This window comes from Rhinolophus hipposideros (assembly GCF_964194185.1).
Source record: "Rhinolophus hipposideros genome assembly, chromosome: 14".
NCBI lineage: Eukaryota > Metazoa > Chordata > Mammalia > Chiroptera > Rhinolophidae > Rhinolophus > Rhinolophus hipposideros.
Window position 1 is genome coordinate 319,497 of NC_138060.1, and position 17,868 is coordinate 337,364.

The 17,868-nt window shown below is 39.3% G+C and overlaps 1 protein-coding gene across 3 annotated transcripts in view; it reads left to right on the forward strand.

The window, feature by feature from the left end:
• LOC308507602 (uncharacterized protein) overlaps nt 1–17,868 on the forward strand; it is a 91,526-nt gene that overhangs the window by 13,432 nt on the left and 60,226 nt on the right. For all 3 annotated transcript variants that reach the window (XM_081072807.1, XM_081072809.1, XM_081072808.1), the window contains exons 6-8: nt 18–88; nt 12,341–12,391; nt 15,024–15,057. In XM_081072807.1, the coding sequence (XP_080928933.1) occupies nt 18–88; nt 12,341–12,391; nt 15,024–15,057 (156 nt within the window). The remainder of the gene's footprint in view (nt 1–17; nt 89–12,340; nt 12,392–15,023; nt 15,058–17,868) is intronic.

Below are 17,868 nucleotides of genomic sequence, written 5' to 3' on the forward strand. Positions count from 1 at the left end.
ACCTCTTTTATACATAGCAACGTCCAACTAATTTCTGGTTATAAAAAAGGATGGAGATGTGAAACGTCTTCTGACAGTAACAGTCGAGGTAAGACTCTTAATAGTGAAGTATTCTTTGTGGTCCTACCAGACATACAGTAAGACTAAGAAAGTTTTGCTATTGAAAGAGCTGTTAAAAAATGTGTATATTGCATGTATATTTTTTCTTTGTTAGTTAATGTCTTTCTTAATAGTCTAGTATTCAGAATTATTATAAAAGTTAATTGTAGGTAATTTAAAATCTGAGAGAGTATTGTGTGAAAAGAAACTCATTTATCTAGTCATGACCCCTACAATCCCATATGATATTTGTGTAAATAAGAAAAATGATTTTTAAGTTAGTATGTTGTATGTTGCTTCTATAATCACCTTATAAGTTGGACAATAAGTTGGACTTGTAAAAATGGATATTTGTTTAAATTTTACAGCAAATGGATTACACGTAGTGAATGAATTCTTGTTATTACATTGTGGTTTGTCTCACCATAATGTAACTAAAACTAAGAACTCAACAATACCTTCATAGTCCCATAAACAAATGGCAAACAACAAGAACTACAAAACTTAGCCAGTGTGAAGGAATCGCAGTGAGACTGTTTTTTTAAAAAATTTATTTATTGGGGTGACAATTGTTAATGAAATTACATAATTTCAGGTGTACAATTCTGTATTACATCATCTATAAATCCCAGTATGTGTTCACCACCCAGAGTCAGTTCTCCTTCCATCACTATATATTTGATCCCCCTTACCCTCATCTCCCTCCCCCCACCCCCCTTACCCTCTGGTAACCACTAAACTATTGTCTGTGACTATGAATTTTTGTTTCTCATTTGTTTGTCTTGTTCTTTTGTTGTTTTTGGTTTATATACCACATATCAGTGAAATCATAGGGTTCTCTGGTTTTTCTGTCTGACTCATTTCGCTTAGCATTATACTCTCAAGATCCATCCATGTTGTCACAAATGTTCCTATATCATTTTTCCTTAACGCCGAATAGTATTCCATTGTGTATATATACCACAACTTCTTTATCCATTCATCTATCGAAGGACATTTTGGTTGTTTCCATGTCTTGGCCACCATAAACAAAGCTGCAATGAACATTGGAGCACAAGTGTCTTTATGTATAAATGATTTCAAATTCTTTGGGTAGTTACCCAGGAGAGTGATTGCTGGGTCATATGGTAATTCTATTTGTAATTTTTTGAGGAACCTCCACACTGCCTTCCATAGCGGCTGCACCAGTCTGCATTCCCACCAACAGTGTAAGATGGTTCCTTTTTCTCCACAGCCTCTCCAACACTTGTTGCTATTTGTCTTGTTGATGAAAGCCATTCTGACTGGGGTGAGGTGATATCTCATTGTGGTTTTTTATTTGCATTTCTCTGATGATTAGCGATGTGGAGCATTTTTTCATATGTCTATTTGCCATTTGTAAGTCCTCTTTGGAGAAATGTCTCTTCAGGTCCTCTGCCCATTTTTCAATTGGGTTGTTTGTTTTTTTGTTGTTGAGTTTCATGAGTTCCTTGTATGTTTTGGATATTAGACCCTTATCAGAGGAACTGTTTGCAAATCTCTTCTCCCATTCAGTCGGTTGCCTCTTTATTTGTCGATGGTTTCTTTTGCTGTGCAGAAACTTTTAAGTTTCATATAGTCCCATTTGTTTATTTTAGCTTTTACTTCCATTGCCTTTGGAGTCAAATTCATAAAATGTTCTTTGAACCCAAGGTCCATAAGTTTAGTACCTATGTTTTCTTCAATGCAGTTTATTGTGTCAGGTCTTATGCTTAAGTCTTTGATCCATTTTGAATTAGTTTTGGTACATGGTGACAGATAACAGTCCAGTTCATTCTTTTGCACGTGGCTATCCAGTTCTCCCAGCACCATTTATTGAAGAGGCTGTCTTTCCTCCATTGTATGTTTTTAGCTTCTTTTGTCAAAAATTATCTGTCCATATTTATGTGGTTTTATTTCTGGGTTCTCAATTCTATTCCATTGGTCTATGTGTCTGTTTTTCTGCCAATACCATGCTGTTTTGATTACTGTAGCCCTGTAGTACAAGCTAAAGTCAGGCAGTGTGATACCTCCAGCATTGTTCTTTTTTCTTAAGATTGCTTTGGCTATTCAGGGCCTTTTGTGGTTCCAAACAAATCTGATGATTTTTTGTTCTATTTCTTTAAAAAATGCCATTGGGATTTTGATGGGGATTGCATTAAATCTGTATATGGCTTTGGGTAATATGGCCATTTTAACTATGTTGATTCTTCCAATCCATGAGCACGGAATGTCTTTCCATTTTTTTGTGTCTTCTTCAATTTCTTTCAAAAATGTCTTATAGTTTTCAGCATATAAATCCTTCACTTCCTTGGTTAAGTTTATTCCTAGGTATTTTATTCCTTTTGCTGCAATTGCAAAGGGATTGTTTTTTGTATTTCTTTTTCTGAGATTTCATTGTTAGTATATAGGAATGCAATGGACTTTTGTATGTTGATTTTGTAGCCAGCAACTTACTGTATTCGTTGATTGTTTCTAACAGCTTTTTGGTGGAGTCCTTAGGGTTTGCTATATATAGCATCATGTCATCTGCAAAGAGTGATATTTTAACTTCTTCATTCCAAATTTGGATGGCTTTATTTCTTTCTCTTGCCTGATGGCTCTGGCAAGGACTTCCAACACTGTGTTGAAAAGCAGAGGTGATAGGGGACAGCCCTGTTGTGTTCCTGAACGTAGAGCAAAGGGCTTCAGTTTTTTACCACTAATTATGAGATTAGCTGAGGGCTTGTCATAGATGGCCTTTATTACGTTAAGGTATTTTCCTTCTATGCCTTTTTTTTTAAGTGTTTTAATCATAAATGGATGTTGTATCTTATCAAATGCTTTTTCCTCATCAATTGATATAATCATATGATTTTTGTCCTTTATTTTGTTCATGTGATGTATCACATTGATGGATTTGCGGATGTTGAACCATCCTTGTGCCCCGGGGATGAACCCCACTGCATCGTGGTGAATAATCTTTTTGATGCATTGTTGTATTCGCTTTGCTAGAATTTTGTTCAGGATTTTTGCATCAGTATTCATCAGAGATATAGGTCTGTAGTTTTCTTTTTTTGTGTTGTCCTTACCAGGTTTTGGTATCAGGGTAATGTTGGCCTCATAAAATGAGTTAGGGAGTACTGACTCTTCTTCAATTTTTTGGAAGAGTTTGAGCAGGATTGGTATTAGATCCTGTGTGAAGGTTTGGTAGAATTCACTAGGGAAGCCATCTGGTCCTGGACTTTTCCTTTTGGGAAGGTTTTGGATGACTGATTCAATTTTGTTACTGGTGATCGGTCTGTTTAGATTTTCCAGTTCTTCATGGTTCAGCCTTGGAAGGCTATATGTTTCTAAGATCTTATCCATTTCTTCTAGGTTATTGAATTTGGTGGCATATAGTCCTTCATAGTATTCTTGCATGATCCTTTGTATTTCTGTGGTGTCCATGATAACTTCCCCTTTCTCATTTCTGATTTTGTTAATTAGTGTCTTCTCTCTTTTTATCTTAGTGAGTCTAGCCAAGGGTTTGTCGATTTTATTAATTTTTTCAAAGAACCAGCTCTTTGTCACATTAATTTTTCCTATTGTCTTTTTGTTCTCTATTTCATTGAGCTCTGCTCTGATTTTTGTTATTTCCTTTCTTCTGCTGACCTTGGGTTTCACTTGTTCTTCTTTTTCTAGTTCTTGGAGGTGTAACATGAGGTTGTTTATTTGGGATTTTTCTCGTTTCTTGAGACAGGCCTGTAATGATATAAACTTCCCTCTTAAAACTGCTTTCGCTGCATCCCAAAAATTTTGGTAGGATGTACTTTCATTGTCATTTGTTTCTATGTATCTTTTGATCTCTCCTCTAATTTCTTCTTTAACCCAGTCGTTCTTTAAAAGTATGTGGTTTCATCTCCATGTATTTGTGTTTTTTCCTGCTTTCTTTTCGCAGTTGATATCCAATCTCAATTTCAAAGCCTTGTGATCAGAGAATATGCTTGGTATGATTTCAATCTTCTTAAATTTGCTGAGGCTGCTTTTATGCCCCAATATATGGTCTATCCTTGAGAATGTTCCATGTACACTCAAAAAGAATGTATAGTCTGATGTTTTAGGATGAAGTGCTCTATATATGTCAATGATGTCCATTTCATGTAATGTGTCATTTAGGGCTGCTATTTCGTTATTTATTTTCTGTTTGGATGATCTATCCATAGCTGTCAATGATGTATTTAAGTCCCCTAGTATAATTGTGTTTTGGTCAATTTCTCCCTTTAGTTCTATTAGTAGTTGCTTGGTATATTTCGGTGCTCCCTGATTGGGGGCATAAATATTGATGACTGTTATGTCTTCTTGTTGTATAGTCCCCTTTACCATTATGAAATGTCCATCTTTGTCTCTTGTTATCTTTTTCACCCTGAAGTCTGTTTCATCGGAAATCATTATGGCTACACCTGATTTTCTCTGGGTACCATTTGCTTGGAGTGTCAATTTCCACCCTTTCACTTTGAGTCTATGCTTGTCCTTGTAGCTGAGATGTGTCGCTTGGAGACAGCATGTGGTTGGGTTTAGTTTTTTGATCCAATCTGCTACTCTGTGCCTTTTTATTGGTGAGTTCAGTCCATTTACATTTAGGGTGATTATTGATACGTGAGGATTTCCTGTCATTCTATCTTTAGTTTTCTGGTAAGGCTGTGACTCCATTGTTTCTTTGCCTTTTTGTTGTTGTCTATTATTTCTGTGTGGGGTATTCTATGATGTTTCTCTCTGTTTCTTCTTTTATTACAGTATATATTTCAGTTCTGGATTTTTTTTGAGTTGTTACCCTTAAGATTATGTAAAAGAAAGTTTTATATTTAGAGTATTCCATTTTCTTCAGCACGCTTACTTTCTCCATTCTCCATTTCCATATTCTGGTTCAGGCCTTTACACTCCCCTTTTTTTTTTTTTATGTTTCGGTTGCCACAAATTGTCCCTGTTGATGGTGGTCTAATAGCCTCCTTTAGTGTTTCTTGTAGTGCAGGTCGTGTATTAGAAAATTCCCTCAGCTTCTGTATGTCTGGAAAAGTCTTTATTCCTCCTTCATCTCTAAAGGATATCTTTGCTGGATATATTATTCTTGGCTCATGATTTCTCTCTTTCGATATTTTGAATATTTGGTTCCACTCCCTCCTGGCTTGTAGAGTTTCTGCTGAAAAATCTGATGATAACCTAATGGGGTTTCCTTTGTAGGTTACCGTCTTCTTTTCCCTGGCTGCCTTGAGGATTCTTTCTTTGGTGTTAATTTTAGACAGCTTCAATATAATGTGCCTTGAAGAAGGCCTGTTGGGATTGAGGTAATTAGATGTTCTATTTGCTTCTTGGATTCAAGGATCCAGTTCTGTCCACAAATTTGGGAAGTTCTCATTAACAATTTCTTTGAATATATTCTCTATTCCCTTCTCTCTTTCTTCTCCTTCTGGTATGCCCGTTATTCTTATATTGCTCTTTCTGATGGAGTCAGATACTTCTTGTAGAGTTCTTTCATTTCTTTTAAGTCTCAAGTCTCTTTCTTTTTCCATCTGTGTAATTTCCAGGTTTCTATCTTCGATGTCACTGATTCTTTCCTCCATATGGTCAACTCTACTACCTAAGCTGGTTATTTCATTCTCAATTTCTTCTATTGAGTTCTTAATCTCCAGAAATTCCATTTGGTTCTTTTTCAAATTTTCAATCTCTTTCATAAAATGCTCATGTTGTTCTTTGATTGCGTTTCTGAGTTCATTAAATTGCCTACCTGTGTTTTCTTGCATCTCTTTGAGGTTTTTCAGAACTGCAATCTTGAATTCTCTATCATTTAAGTCACATATTTTTATATCTTTAAGTTCCTTTTCTGCAGACTTCCCTTTCTTTCTGAGCTGTCTTGTTGCCTTGGTTTTTCTTGGCAATTACTGATTTATTATTTCTCTTCTTAGACATCTACAGGAGAGGCTTCTGCAACAGGTTGATAGGAAGAGGTCTTTCTTTTGTTTTCCAATACTTGTTGGTAGAACATTTTATTTTCTCTCTGACTGCAGCCTTTTTTTTTCTCTCTGACACAGTAGTGCTATGTTTTCTCTGCACTATTCCAGCTTCTCACACAATGGGGGGATTTCCTGGGAGACGGGCCTCTCCTCTGTTAACAGTTCACCTGGGTCATAGGGCGCCACGTCCTTGTGGGGGTGCAGAGAACTTTTGAAGTTCCAAAGCTCTTTTTGCACCCGATTAAGAGCCCGTATGTTTTAGCAGTTCTGTTTACTCCTGCAGGGATCCGCCCAGATAGGTTGGGCCAGGGGCGGGGTGAGTTGTGAGAGGTGGCCCAGAGCAATGGCGGCGACCACCACCACAGCCGGTCCCGCTTCCATAGCTCCCAACCCTTCACCGGAACTAGTTGAGCTGCGAATCTGTGTCTACGGTCCACAGTTCTCAGATCTGCAAATATCCTGTCCTTTTGATCTGACACTGCTACTTTTTCGCTTCTAGCACCGGGCAGGTGGGGGTGGGGCGAGCTCTGGGAGGGTAGGGCGGGGTCGCTAGTCTCCGTGCCTAAGGCTTCCGTTCTCCGCTCGGCAGTGAGGGCTTAAACCACCGTTTTCAGCCTTCTTCCCTCAGTCTTCACTCCAAGTTCTCTGCCGTGAGCGTTGGGTTCAGCTGTGTTATATGCTGCCCCCTCAGTGCTGTGGGCCGTAAGCAGAGCCCTAGCAGTCCGAGTCCTTCCCTCTCCCGCAGCTGCGGTAGTTCCGGGATGCAGCGAGCTTGGAGCTCTGAGCTAGGTCTGTGTCCTGCCCCTGCGCGGCTCCATCCCCGCACTTCTCCCTTCCCTCCTCCCCCGCTCACGCAATTCGCCCACCTGGAGGTGAATTCAGTAGTCGGCCTCTTCATCTTGCCTGTCTGCTGTGCAGGGAGTCCTTTGTGGAGTTATTGTTGTCCGATTAGTTGTAAATTCCAGGGGAGCGTTACAGAGGCTCACCTCACGCCGCCATTTTTGGTAGTTCTCCGCAGGGAGACTGTTTTTAAAAGGTATCTACTGATACAAGTCAGTAAAGCTGTGCCTTGTTGAGAAGCATGGATTATTTTCCATGTGGATATGCCAACCAGGTCTCCCTATTATCACCTTTTTTTCTCATAAGTCAAAACAGAGTGAGACATGTTGACCTCATTAGAAGAAAATGTTTTCTTCTGTTAGTTGGATAGTTGTCATAACAGTGTAATTTCTCTAGAACAAGATGCTTTGTAGCCATTAGTCAAAAGATAATCATAATAAATGTTCCCATAGCCTAACTTAGGACTCAAAAGATTATAATAAAAGTACAGAAAAGTTTCACAATGACAAAAACACTATTCTGCTCACTGAATGTGGCACATTGTGCAATCTGAAATGCCCGAGGACCCCTTTAACTTAGTAGACCTCTATCAAAGCACTTGTGTCGGTGGTTTTGCAAATTATAGGAAACACAGAGATGAAATGGAATTTGATCTTTAATGTGCCCCTAAGACTTTAGAGCTGTCCCTGGCTTATTTCTATGGTTTCTTAAAACAGAATTTTCAAGGACAATCTTTTCATTCATGTATTTATTTGCCTCTGCAGCCATTTGCTATGTAACCATCAGGAGTCTTTTAGGCACTAAGTGTTATTTTGATGTTGCAGAAGGCAAGCATTTTAAAACCACAGTCCCTACCTCCAAGAGCGTGTTCTTATCATTGTCATTTTTATTATTTATTATACTTTACACAGTGCTTACTAGGTGCCAGAGCCCACTGAGAGCTTATAATTATCATTATTGTTTGTTATTCGGTGTGTAGCATCAGATCTGACAATTAAGTTTGAGAACTTGCCACTGTGCGCTTACATTGGCAGCACTGTACAAACAGCTCAGTAAGGTTTCATAACCTTGGTATATCAGTGTCTCAGAGCTGTGTTCGTGTTGATGTGTGGCGGTGTCTTGCTGAGTAGCAGTGTCTTGCTCGTTGTTGTTGCATGTTTTTGTGTGCCATTGCGAGGCTGTTTGAGCTTGAATCAGAGCTATGATCAAACATTAAATTTCTTGTTAAACTTGGCAAGAGTAGAAGTGAAATCAGGAACATGTTAGTCCAGGTTCATGGGGATAATGTCACGAGGAAAACGGCCATGTAAAAATAGATTAAACATTTTTCTGAGGGGAAAGATTGCGTCACTGATGAAGAGACGTCATGGTGGCCAGTAACGACCAGAACGGAGGAAAACATTGCAAAAATTCATCGAATTGTGAGTCAAAATCATTGGCTGACTGTGAGAAGCATAGCAGACCAAGTAAACATCGATACAGAAACAGTTAGGAAAATTTTAACTGACAATCTTGGCATGAGAAAGGTGTGTGCAAAAATAGATCCAAAGGAGCTCACCGATGAACAAAAGCAAAGGAGAGTCAAAGGCTGCCAAGACCTTTTGGAGAGGCAAGACAATGTTTTGAGCCGTGTTTTCAATGGTGATGAAACGTGGGTGTACCAATACAATTCTGAAACAAAGCATCAAAGTACACAATGGAAGTCAGCCAATTCTCCACGACCAAAAAGTTCTGTCAGTCGAAATCAAGAGTCAAAACAATTTTGCTAAACTGTTTTGACATCAGAGGGATTATTCATTATAAATTTGTACCAACTGGACAAACAGTTAACCATGTTTAGTTTTTGGAAGTTCTGAAAAGACTGCATGAAAATGTTAGAAGAAAACAACCTCAACCTTTGGCCCACTATTCATGGCTGTTGCATGACGGCAATACATCAGCTCCCATGGCACTGTCTGTGAGAGAGTTTTTAGCCAGTAAACAAATAACTGTATTGATACACCCACCCTACTTATCCGATCTGGCCCCCAATGACTTCTTTCTTTACCCGAAGATAAAGGAAATACTGAAAGAAAGACATTTTGATGACATTCAGGACATCAAGAGTAATACAACAACAGCTCTGATGGCCATTCCATATAAAGAGTTCCAAAATTGCTTCGCAGAGTAGACTAGGTGCTAGCATTGGTGCATAGTTTCCCAAGAGGTGTACTTCGAAGGTGACCATAGTGATACTCAGCAATGAGGTATGCAGCACTTTTTCTAGGATGACTTCGTGAACCTAATTGTCAGATCTCGTGGGCCAGACACTTTATGACCATGATGACGATTTCGGTTGTGAAAATCTGGGTAGGATTTAAGGGAAGTATGCAGTGTGAGTGGGAGTTGGCCAGATAAAGAGGCAGAAGGACCGTGTTGGGCAGGGGAAACAATAATCAAGATTATAGGTTTGGCAGAAGGAACTGCAGACATAGGCTAAGATATACAATGAACTTTGCAGGATTTACAAGCAGTTCAGTTTTGATGGTATAAAAAGCGTGCTGTGGGAATGGTTGAGAAGGTGGTGAATACCTAGGTAAGGCAAGCTTAGGAAAGTCTTTAGTTCTAGAGAAAGGAGTTGCTCTTATCCTGTAGGCCTTGGGAAATATGTCAGTTAGAATGTTTTAGCTGCAGGTAATAGGTGACCTAATTAACAGTGGTTACAACAGGAGGCACCAGGATGGTTTTGGTGGTTCTGTGATGCCATGAGTTGCCTGTTGTTGTCCCTATTTCAGTTGTGAGGTTGTCAGTGTTTCGTTTAAGTCTCATTTGCTGGCTGGTTAATTAGCAACGGCTCCAAGCATCATATTCTCACAGGACAATATCCAAAGGCTGAAGGACTGCGTTTCTATAGGTTTTCCATTTTCTTTGCTGGCTGGTTAATTAGCAATGGCTCCAAGCATCATATTCTCACAGGACAATATCCAAAGGCTGAAGGACTGCGTTTCTGTGTTATATAGTTGGCATACAACATTATATCCGTTCAGGTGTACAACATAGTGATTTGACATTGATATGCCTTGCGAGGTTATCACCACAATATGTCTAGTAAGCATCTATCACCCTTCAAAGTGACTGTAATATTATTGATATTTTCCCTGTGCTGTTAACTACATCCCTGTGGCTTAGATATTTCATCACTGGAAGTTTGTACTTCTCATACACTTTCTTTTTCGTTCATCTCTTCAACTCCCTTTCATCTGGGAACAATCAAGTTAGTTTTTTGTAGCTATGGGTCTGTTTCTGTTTTGTTTGTTTTGTTTTTTTAGGTTCCACATATAAATGAGATCATAAGGTATTTGTCTTTCTCTGTCTTCTTTCACTTACATAATACCTCTAGGAACTTCCATATTGTTACAAAGGGCAAGATTTCATCTTTTATGGATGAGTTATTATTATATCAGTTATATTATGGATGAGTTAATTATTCTAATATCAGTTATAGTATTACTGTATACACACACATACACACACACACACACACACACCCCACACACACATATCAAATCCTCTTTATGCATTCATCTATCGAAGGACGCCTATGTTGCTTCCATATCCTGGCTATTATATATACTGCTGCGGTGAACATAGAGGTGCAGATGTCTTTTCAAATTACTGTTTTGGTTTTCGTTGGACAAATACCCAGAAGTAGAATTGCAAGATCTCATGGCAGTTCTATTTCTGATATTTTGAGGAATCTCCATACTGTTTCCCACAGTGAATATAACAATTTACAAATCCAAAAACAGTGCAGGCTCTGTTTTCCCTTTCCTCCACTTCCTTGCCGACATTTGTTATCTGGTGCCATTTTGATGATAGCCATCTGACAGTAATGAGGTGGTATTGCTCTGTGGTTTTGATTTCCGTTTCCCTGATAAACAGTGATGATCAGCTATGTGATTCTTTTAAATAGGAAGAAGACTGAGAGGCTGCCAGTAGATCCCTTAACATTTCCAGGCTGGGGTACAGCACATGCTGGTTCCCACAGCAGTTAGGGGTAAAGCAGTCACTGTGATTAGCATAGTATAATCATTTTTCTTTGTGGAGCTGGAGAGAGGCCATGTTCTTTGTGTATTGGGACAGTAAATATCCACACAGCATTGTGGTTCTCCAGTGAGAATGAAGATGAAGAAATGGCAAGTGGGCAGGGACTCAGCAATGGTTACTGCAGGGATCATGGGAGAGTTTTGAGCAGACTAGGAACAAGATGAGACAGCATTCGGACACTCTGGTTGTGGTATAAAGCAGGGACCAGCAAGCTTATCTGTAAAGGGCCTGATTTTAGGCCATGTGGTCTCTGTCATACCTACTCAAATCTGCCATCATGGTATGAAAGCAGTCGTGGGCCAACTGAATAGGCAAGACCGTGCTACAGTAAAGCTTTATTTACAAAAACTGATGGCAGGTTGGAGTTTGCTGGCCCCTCACATAGAGGATAGATTGAAGAAAAGCACATAAAAATAAGTCGCAGACAAAGGAAGCTTTTACTTCCTTGGACTAGTATCAGTCCATTGTGATGTTTTCACCCATCCATTTTGAAAGAAAAGAAAGTCAGGAAGGTTAATTTATTCAATTTAACATGTTGGTCTTTGCTGGCTTATGTCTTTCTCATTTGTTTTGCTGAAAATAAATCCTATTCATTTAGGAAGCAACAATAACAGTCGGTGGTGTCTCATTTTTCCCCCTGTGAAAGCCATCTGCTAAGAGCCCCTGTTTGACTAGGGCAGTGGCTGTGGAAAAATAAAGCAGAGCCTGGAGAGTGTTATGGTTAATACAATTTAGTGATAATTGAATGTAAAAAGTTAGTGGGGAGTGAGAAAACTAAGATGATTCCTAGGTTTCCAGAATGTGCACTAGCATTTCAATGGGACATGAGAAGAGTGACTAGGACATTATCAGATGGAGAGAGAAAAGCAGCAGGTCAATAGGGAAGACATGTTTTTTTCCTCTGAATGTTGAGTTTCTTGGTATATCCAGGGGTAATTCATCCTACATGGATATAATTTTTTGTTTCATTTTCACATATTCTGTTAACCACTGCCTTTTCACACGAGAGCTATGTTTTTAGTTTTATAAGAAATAAAGAAGTTTAGAAAGCAAAGGAACTCTATAATCAGTGTACATTATTATACTACAAGTGATAGTTATATGTTTTTCTGTAATTATCCCAGTTACTTGATTGATTCATAAGTATTATAAAAAGAACATAAACCTTGCCTAGTTGTAGAAAATTGACAGTGCGATCTCTTCATTTGCTATATAGGAACTGATAGAACATGTTGTCATTAGGATTTTTTATTTTTTATTCTGATTAAAATAGGATGGTTGCTTGTTTTACAGTATTTTCTGACATCATTTCATTTATCCTCTTTATGCCTTTATTCAAATATATCTAGCTCTACAGGAATCTGCAAAAGAAGAATCAAAAAAAACAAATTTAATGACAGGTAATCTGCAAAATCACCTTCTGACCTTAATCATGTAGAAAGCATCAACCCACAGAATGAAAATTTCATATAATGCCATTTATTAGAGGTTCTTAATACCACCCCTGGGTTTGGTTATTCACTAGAGCACTTTACAAGACTCAGCTTATAGCTGTACTAGTGCCTGTGATTTGTTACAGTGAGAGCAAAATCAGCAAAGAGAAAAGGTGTGTGTGGCAATGTCTATGACAGGAGGGAACCAGGCGCAAGTTTCCAAGACGCATGTCCTGTGGAGTTAGCAGGATGTGCTTAATACCCCACTATTAAATTCTGGCACCACATGTGAAATGCTGTCTAGTGGTACTGGAGTCTCATTAGACTCAGTGCCTTCATGGAGTGCTTTCATGGCACGCCAGTCACATAGGCAGCGTCCCCCTAGCAGATGCTAACATTCCTGATTCCCAGAAGGAAAGCGAGTGTCCAGCATGAACCACCTTGTTTGTACAAGCAGTTCAGGCACGGTGAGCCACACTTAGTTAGGGAATGGTGGGAACCCTCCCCATATGCAGGTTTCCAGATACCAGCCAAGGGCCAGCCATTCAAGCAGGACTTTCAAAGGATAGCAGTCAGGCCTGCTGTATGAAATCTTTTCTGCACAGCAGTTACAGGCCTGACTTAATTTTTAGTGTAGCTTAAAATTTTATTTTAATAGCAAGGAATATGGTGACGTGCCTTGGTATTGGTTTCAGTTGTATCATCCATTAAACATTGCAGTGCTGGTTACTTTTTTGCCTTTTCGTGAGTATTTCACAGGTATTGCACATACATTACTATGGCAATAACCATGGCAACTCCAATCTTTTTGTGTGATTAATGTTTCAATATAGCTTTTGAATAAAATCAGCACAATGATTTCTGATTTACAATGAGAATCAAAGTTGCCCTGTAAGTACAGGGACGATTCCATTTTGATTCACTTGGCATCACTATTCAGCATGCTAAAGCGAGATGTTCAGTCACGTTTATCAGTGATTTTCTTGTGTAAGTATTCCAAAAATGACTTGCTTTGTTTATGGCTTTTCATACGCTTCATTCGGTTGGGTGAATAATCATATTCTGATACTGGACCTTGATATTCATTTTCAAGGTGACTGTAGTTTGAAAATAGCATTAATGTGTTCATATCTGGTAATAGCAGTTTCAGTGGAAATTTTTTTTTTTTTTATTAGTAAGCCTTCGTTTTTAGAGCAGGTTTAGGTTCAGGGCAAAATTGAGTAGAGAGTAGAGAAAGTTCCCTCAAAACCCACATCCCCGTCCACACAGAGCCTCCCTCGCTGTTGACACCTGCACCCGGGTGGTACATTCACGACGATCTATGAATTGCACTGACTCAGCATGACCACTCACAGCCCACACTTTACGTTAGAGTTTACTCTTGCTGTTGTACAATCTGTGGGGTATGACAAACGTATAATGACAGGTCTCCACCCTTCCAGTATCACACAGAATAGATTCACTAATAGATACTCTCTGCCGCATTTCCTCAGCCCTCCCTTCTCCCTAACCTCTGGAAACCACTCGTCTTTTTACTGCTTCTATAGTTTTGTTTTTTTCTGAATATCATATAGTTGGAATCATACAGTGGCCATCTTTTTGAATGTTTAAAAACTTAAAACTCCAGGGTCATTGAAGGTTGTTATTCAAGATAACCACTTTGTCTTTTTTTGGGGGGGGGTGTTTGTTTGTTTGCTGTTATTCATCGGCTTAGGATTTGATGATATATGACTTACAAGGTAAAAAACCATGATTTCTATACACATTTGCCACTAAGGGGAGGGATGAGAAAAATGGCATCACACGCTGCTGTACAGCAATAACCCTTTGGACCTTCCTGCTCTATGAGGTGAGCCGGATAGACTCTCCAGCAATGGAGGGAAACAGTCTCAGGGGTTAGACTTGATAAAACTGGAATCGCAAAGTCTTTCATACTTACCCTGCACTGGAGAGAGGGCCAGAAAGAGTCTATTTCCTGTGTTTTGCCGTGCTGCAAAGTAGACTGCCTTTGACTAAGCTGCTAATGACAGGGTGTTTCATCCTAAACTGAACACCCTTGACTGAAGAGCGGCACAGCGGTACTGTGTCAGAGCAAAACAAGTGGACTCTCTTCTAACTGCTCTTCATGACAGAAGTGCAGAAAAATCATGCTATTTAAATTGCACCGTGTTAGTTTATGATACTGATTTTACTGCTGATACCGTTTCGTTGACTGCAATGGGTTTGGGAGGATTACAATCATTGTAAGTAGCACTTGACTTGTAGCTATCAAATGATTGCACATCCCGTTTATTTTTCTTTCATTAGATATAAATGTATAATACATACAAACATGCATAAGTACATGCATGTACATATATGTGTACGTATCTATGTATGAATATATAAATATAAATATATGTACACACATATAAATAGGAGTGGAAGTAAAAGTTCTGCACGTATTAATTTCCCACCAATAGTATCATTAACATTCATTCTACTGTAGTCTTCAGGGGTTGTCCCAAAAATATTTTTTCATAAGTTCAGCCTGATAATTTTAAAGTTCTGTGTTTTTCTGTTGTGTATTTACAATGTATGTAAATTTTTTCTTTAACAGTGGATGAATGCTCTAAATGCAACTCTGCAAGCAGGTAGGATTTTATGGATTTCTAAAATTGCATGTTAACTGAGAGACTGCCCAGAGAAGCCAGTAAGCTTTAATGAGTGTTCTGCTCTGGCCTAGATCCTATACTATGTGCCTAACATTGGTAATCCCAGGTCGTCGGCACAGTAGATTCGCAAAGTAGCTGTGCTGTTCGGCCTAGATTTATTCATTAGCCGAGCTTCCGGGAGGTGGATTAACTGACCCTTGGTTCCATTGTTACCAAGTGGCTGACCTGTGATGTGACCTTCACCTGCTTGGCTTCCCAAGTCCGTTCTCTTGTCCCTCGGCCTGTACTGAAAAGTGCCTGGACAGGTCTGGATTCAAGATTCAGGTGCACGTCAGGTGGCCTCAGAGAGTCCCGTTTAGTGATGCCTTAGTGCTGATTTAGAAGTTTCCTACCAAGCCCAGTTAGCCCAAGCTCTTGTCTGAATGTACTTGACAGTTGCAGCAGTCACGAGAACCTTGTTTTCACCATCAGTGTTTAGGGCAGATCTCAGTTCGTTGTGGCCACCAAACCACAGGTTGTACATAAGCAAGACCTAATCAGATAAATGTTTTCAGGTATAATGCGATGTACACTTCTTGGGATGAATCGTTGTTCTGTAAGTGAAGAACATCTATGTATAGACCATGTTGTGTTAATGCAGCACAAATTGAGATGATATTTCTAATTGATTCCTCTACTGACTGACTTCCCAGCCTGTGTTTCCCTTCTGGCTAATACCTTTCCCTTGTTGTAGGAAGTTTTTTCTCTTTTTCCAGAGTCTTTCTTCCCTCTTCCATGAGTTTTCTTGATTTTTTTCCCCTTTTTCTCTGCATTCTCGGGGTATTATTGTTGCCGTTGTTGTGTTATTTTTTTTCCACTTCTGCCAGCTAAGTGTTCTCCATTTTTCTTGACAGAATCAAAAGTACATAGAATTCCAGGTGTTAAAGGAATGTTAGCGATGGATCTAGAGAACATTATGTTAAGTGAAATAAGTCAGAAAGAGAAAGACAAGTACCATATGATCTCACTTATATATGGAATCTAAAGAAAAGACTATGTGAATGAACTAATCAGAGTCAGTTTTGGGGACGCAGAGAAAAAACCGAGAGTGGTTAGATGGGTGTGTGGGAGGGGGTTGGGGATAAGGGGAAAGGTGAAGGGATTTGGAAGCAGCTGGTAACCACAAGATGGCCTCAGGGTTTTTCTTTTGAAAATTAATTTGGGGAAGGTATTCTATAATGTTGTAAAGATTTTGTTGGGTATTCGATGGACATGCGTCCTATTTGGGAGACCACCTCAGGGATACTGTGGATACCTGATCATGGCATTGTACATCAGAAGCTAAACATTAATGAATGCCAACTATAATTTTATATATATAATGTGATGGTTCAGTGTGAGGTCGGAGGGATAGTGGATGGGGGGAGGGGGGTTCACAGTATGAGGGATATAAATGATGAACGTCTAAGTATTACCTTGTTTTGTACACCTGAAACTAATAAATAATTAATAAAAAATAAAATAAAATAAAAAAAAAAAGGAATGTTAGCAATTAATTATTCAAAACACCCCCTAGTACTTCATGCTGCCATTAATGTTTTGGTCAAGTAGTTGATCACATGAGGAGTTTGAGCTCCAAGAGATTAAAGTGACTTATTTAAGTATAGTGAGTGATGAAATGAGATTAAGTGTAGGTTTCTAAGCCCAGCACACTTCCTTCTTTATCATCCTTTGGGTGAGGGTTTAATTATGGAAAGGTCTAGTGAATGCAGTGGAAGAGGATAAGAATGGAATTAGCAGGGGAATCCAAGTCTCAATAGGACCAACACTGGGTTGGAATAGGAATAAAGCTTTTAGAATAGAGATCACAGATCAGATAAGGGAAAAGAGATCAGAATAGTAGGGTATGACAAGGTAAAGAGAAATTACAAGCAAGAAGGACACCGGATGTTGGTAGTTGTCTAAAGAAGCAGATTAAAGTAAGGGGTTCAAGGGTATCTGAACAGGTTGCTGCTTTTTTGTTTGTTGAATTGGAGGAACCAGCAAAATTTAAGGTTGTATGAAAACATATTAAACCTTTGAGCCTCTGGAAACATTCTCTTAATAGCAAGTAGGAATGTGGTATCATCCACCTGCACCCGAAATTACAGAGGGGGTCCCCTCGAGTCCAAAGGCACTGGAGATTGCTGAACTACATAGATCTATGGCCCACGGCAGGTGTCTCGTCACCTCCACCTCTTTTCCCAACGGGCTGATGTCCTTCCCAGGGAGATGGAGGGTTGGGCAGAGGGAGGACTGATTGTGAAAACAGTAATGGAGTTGGGTAGGTGGTAACATGCCTGTGTTGGGAGTGGATGACTGAGGCTCCATTGAGCTTATTTTCCAGGAACGGGGAAATAGAGAAGTCCTACTGTGGGTCATTTGAGCCCAACCTTGTTTCAGGAGTCTCTATGCCTTCGTAGGCTGAAGTTTTCAAGGTTGGAGATTGCCAGGAAGCTGTGCGGACAAGTGATCGGAGAGTGGGGAGGCTAACAACATACATTATTTGTTCTTTGACTTTTGTACGTGTAACTTGCAAACATTTCACACATTTCAGGGACCTCACTGTAATGTTTCAGGGTGAAAGGAAGGAATGGGGTCAATTTAATAACTGCTTTCTACGTTAAAGACGCAAGACTGCCGTTTTTGACCCACACAGATTAATCTTTGAACCAGGGACAGACCGTGGAGAAGGCTCAGTGTATTGTTCTACCTTGGTTTAGGTCATTGCTTTTGTCCCAGTTCAGGTTCCTCTTGTCAGCTATTAATTGC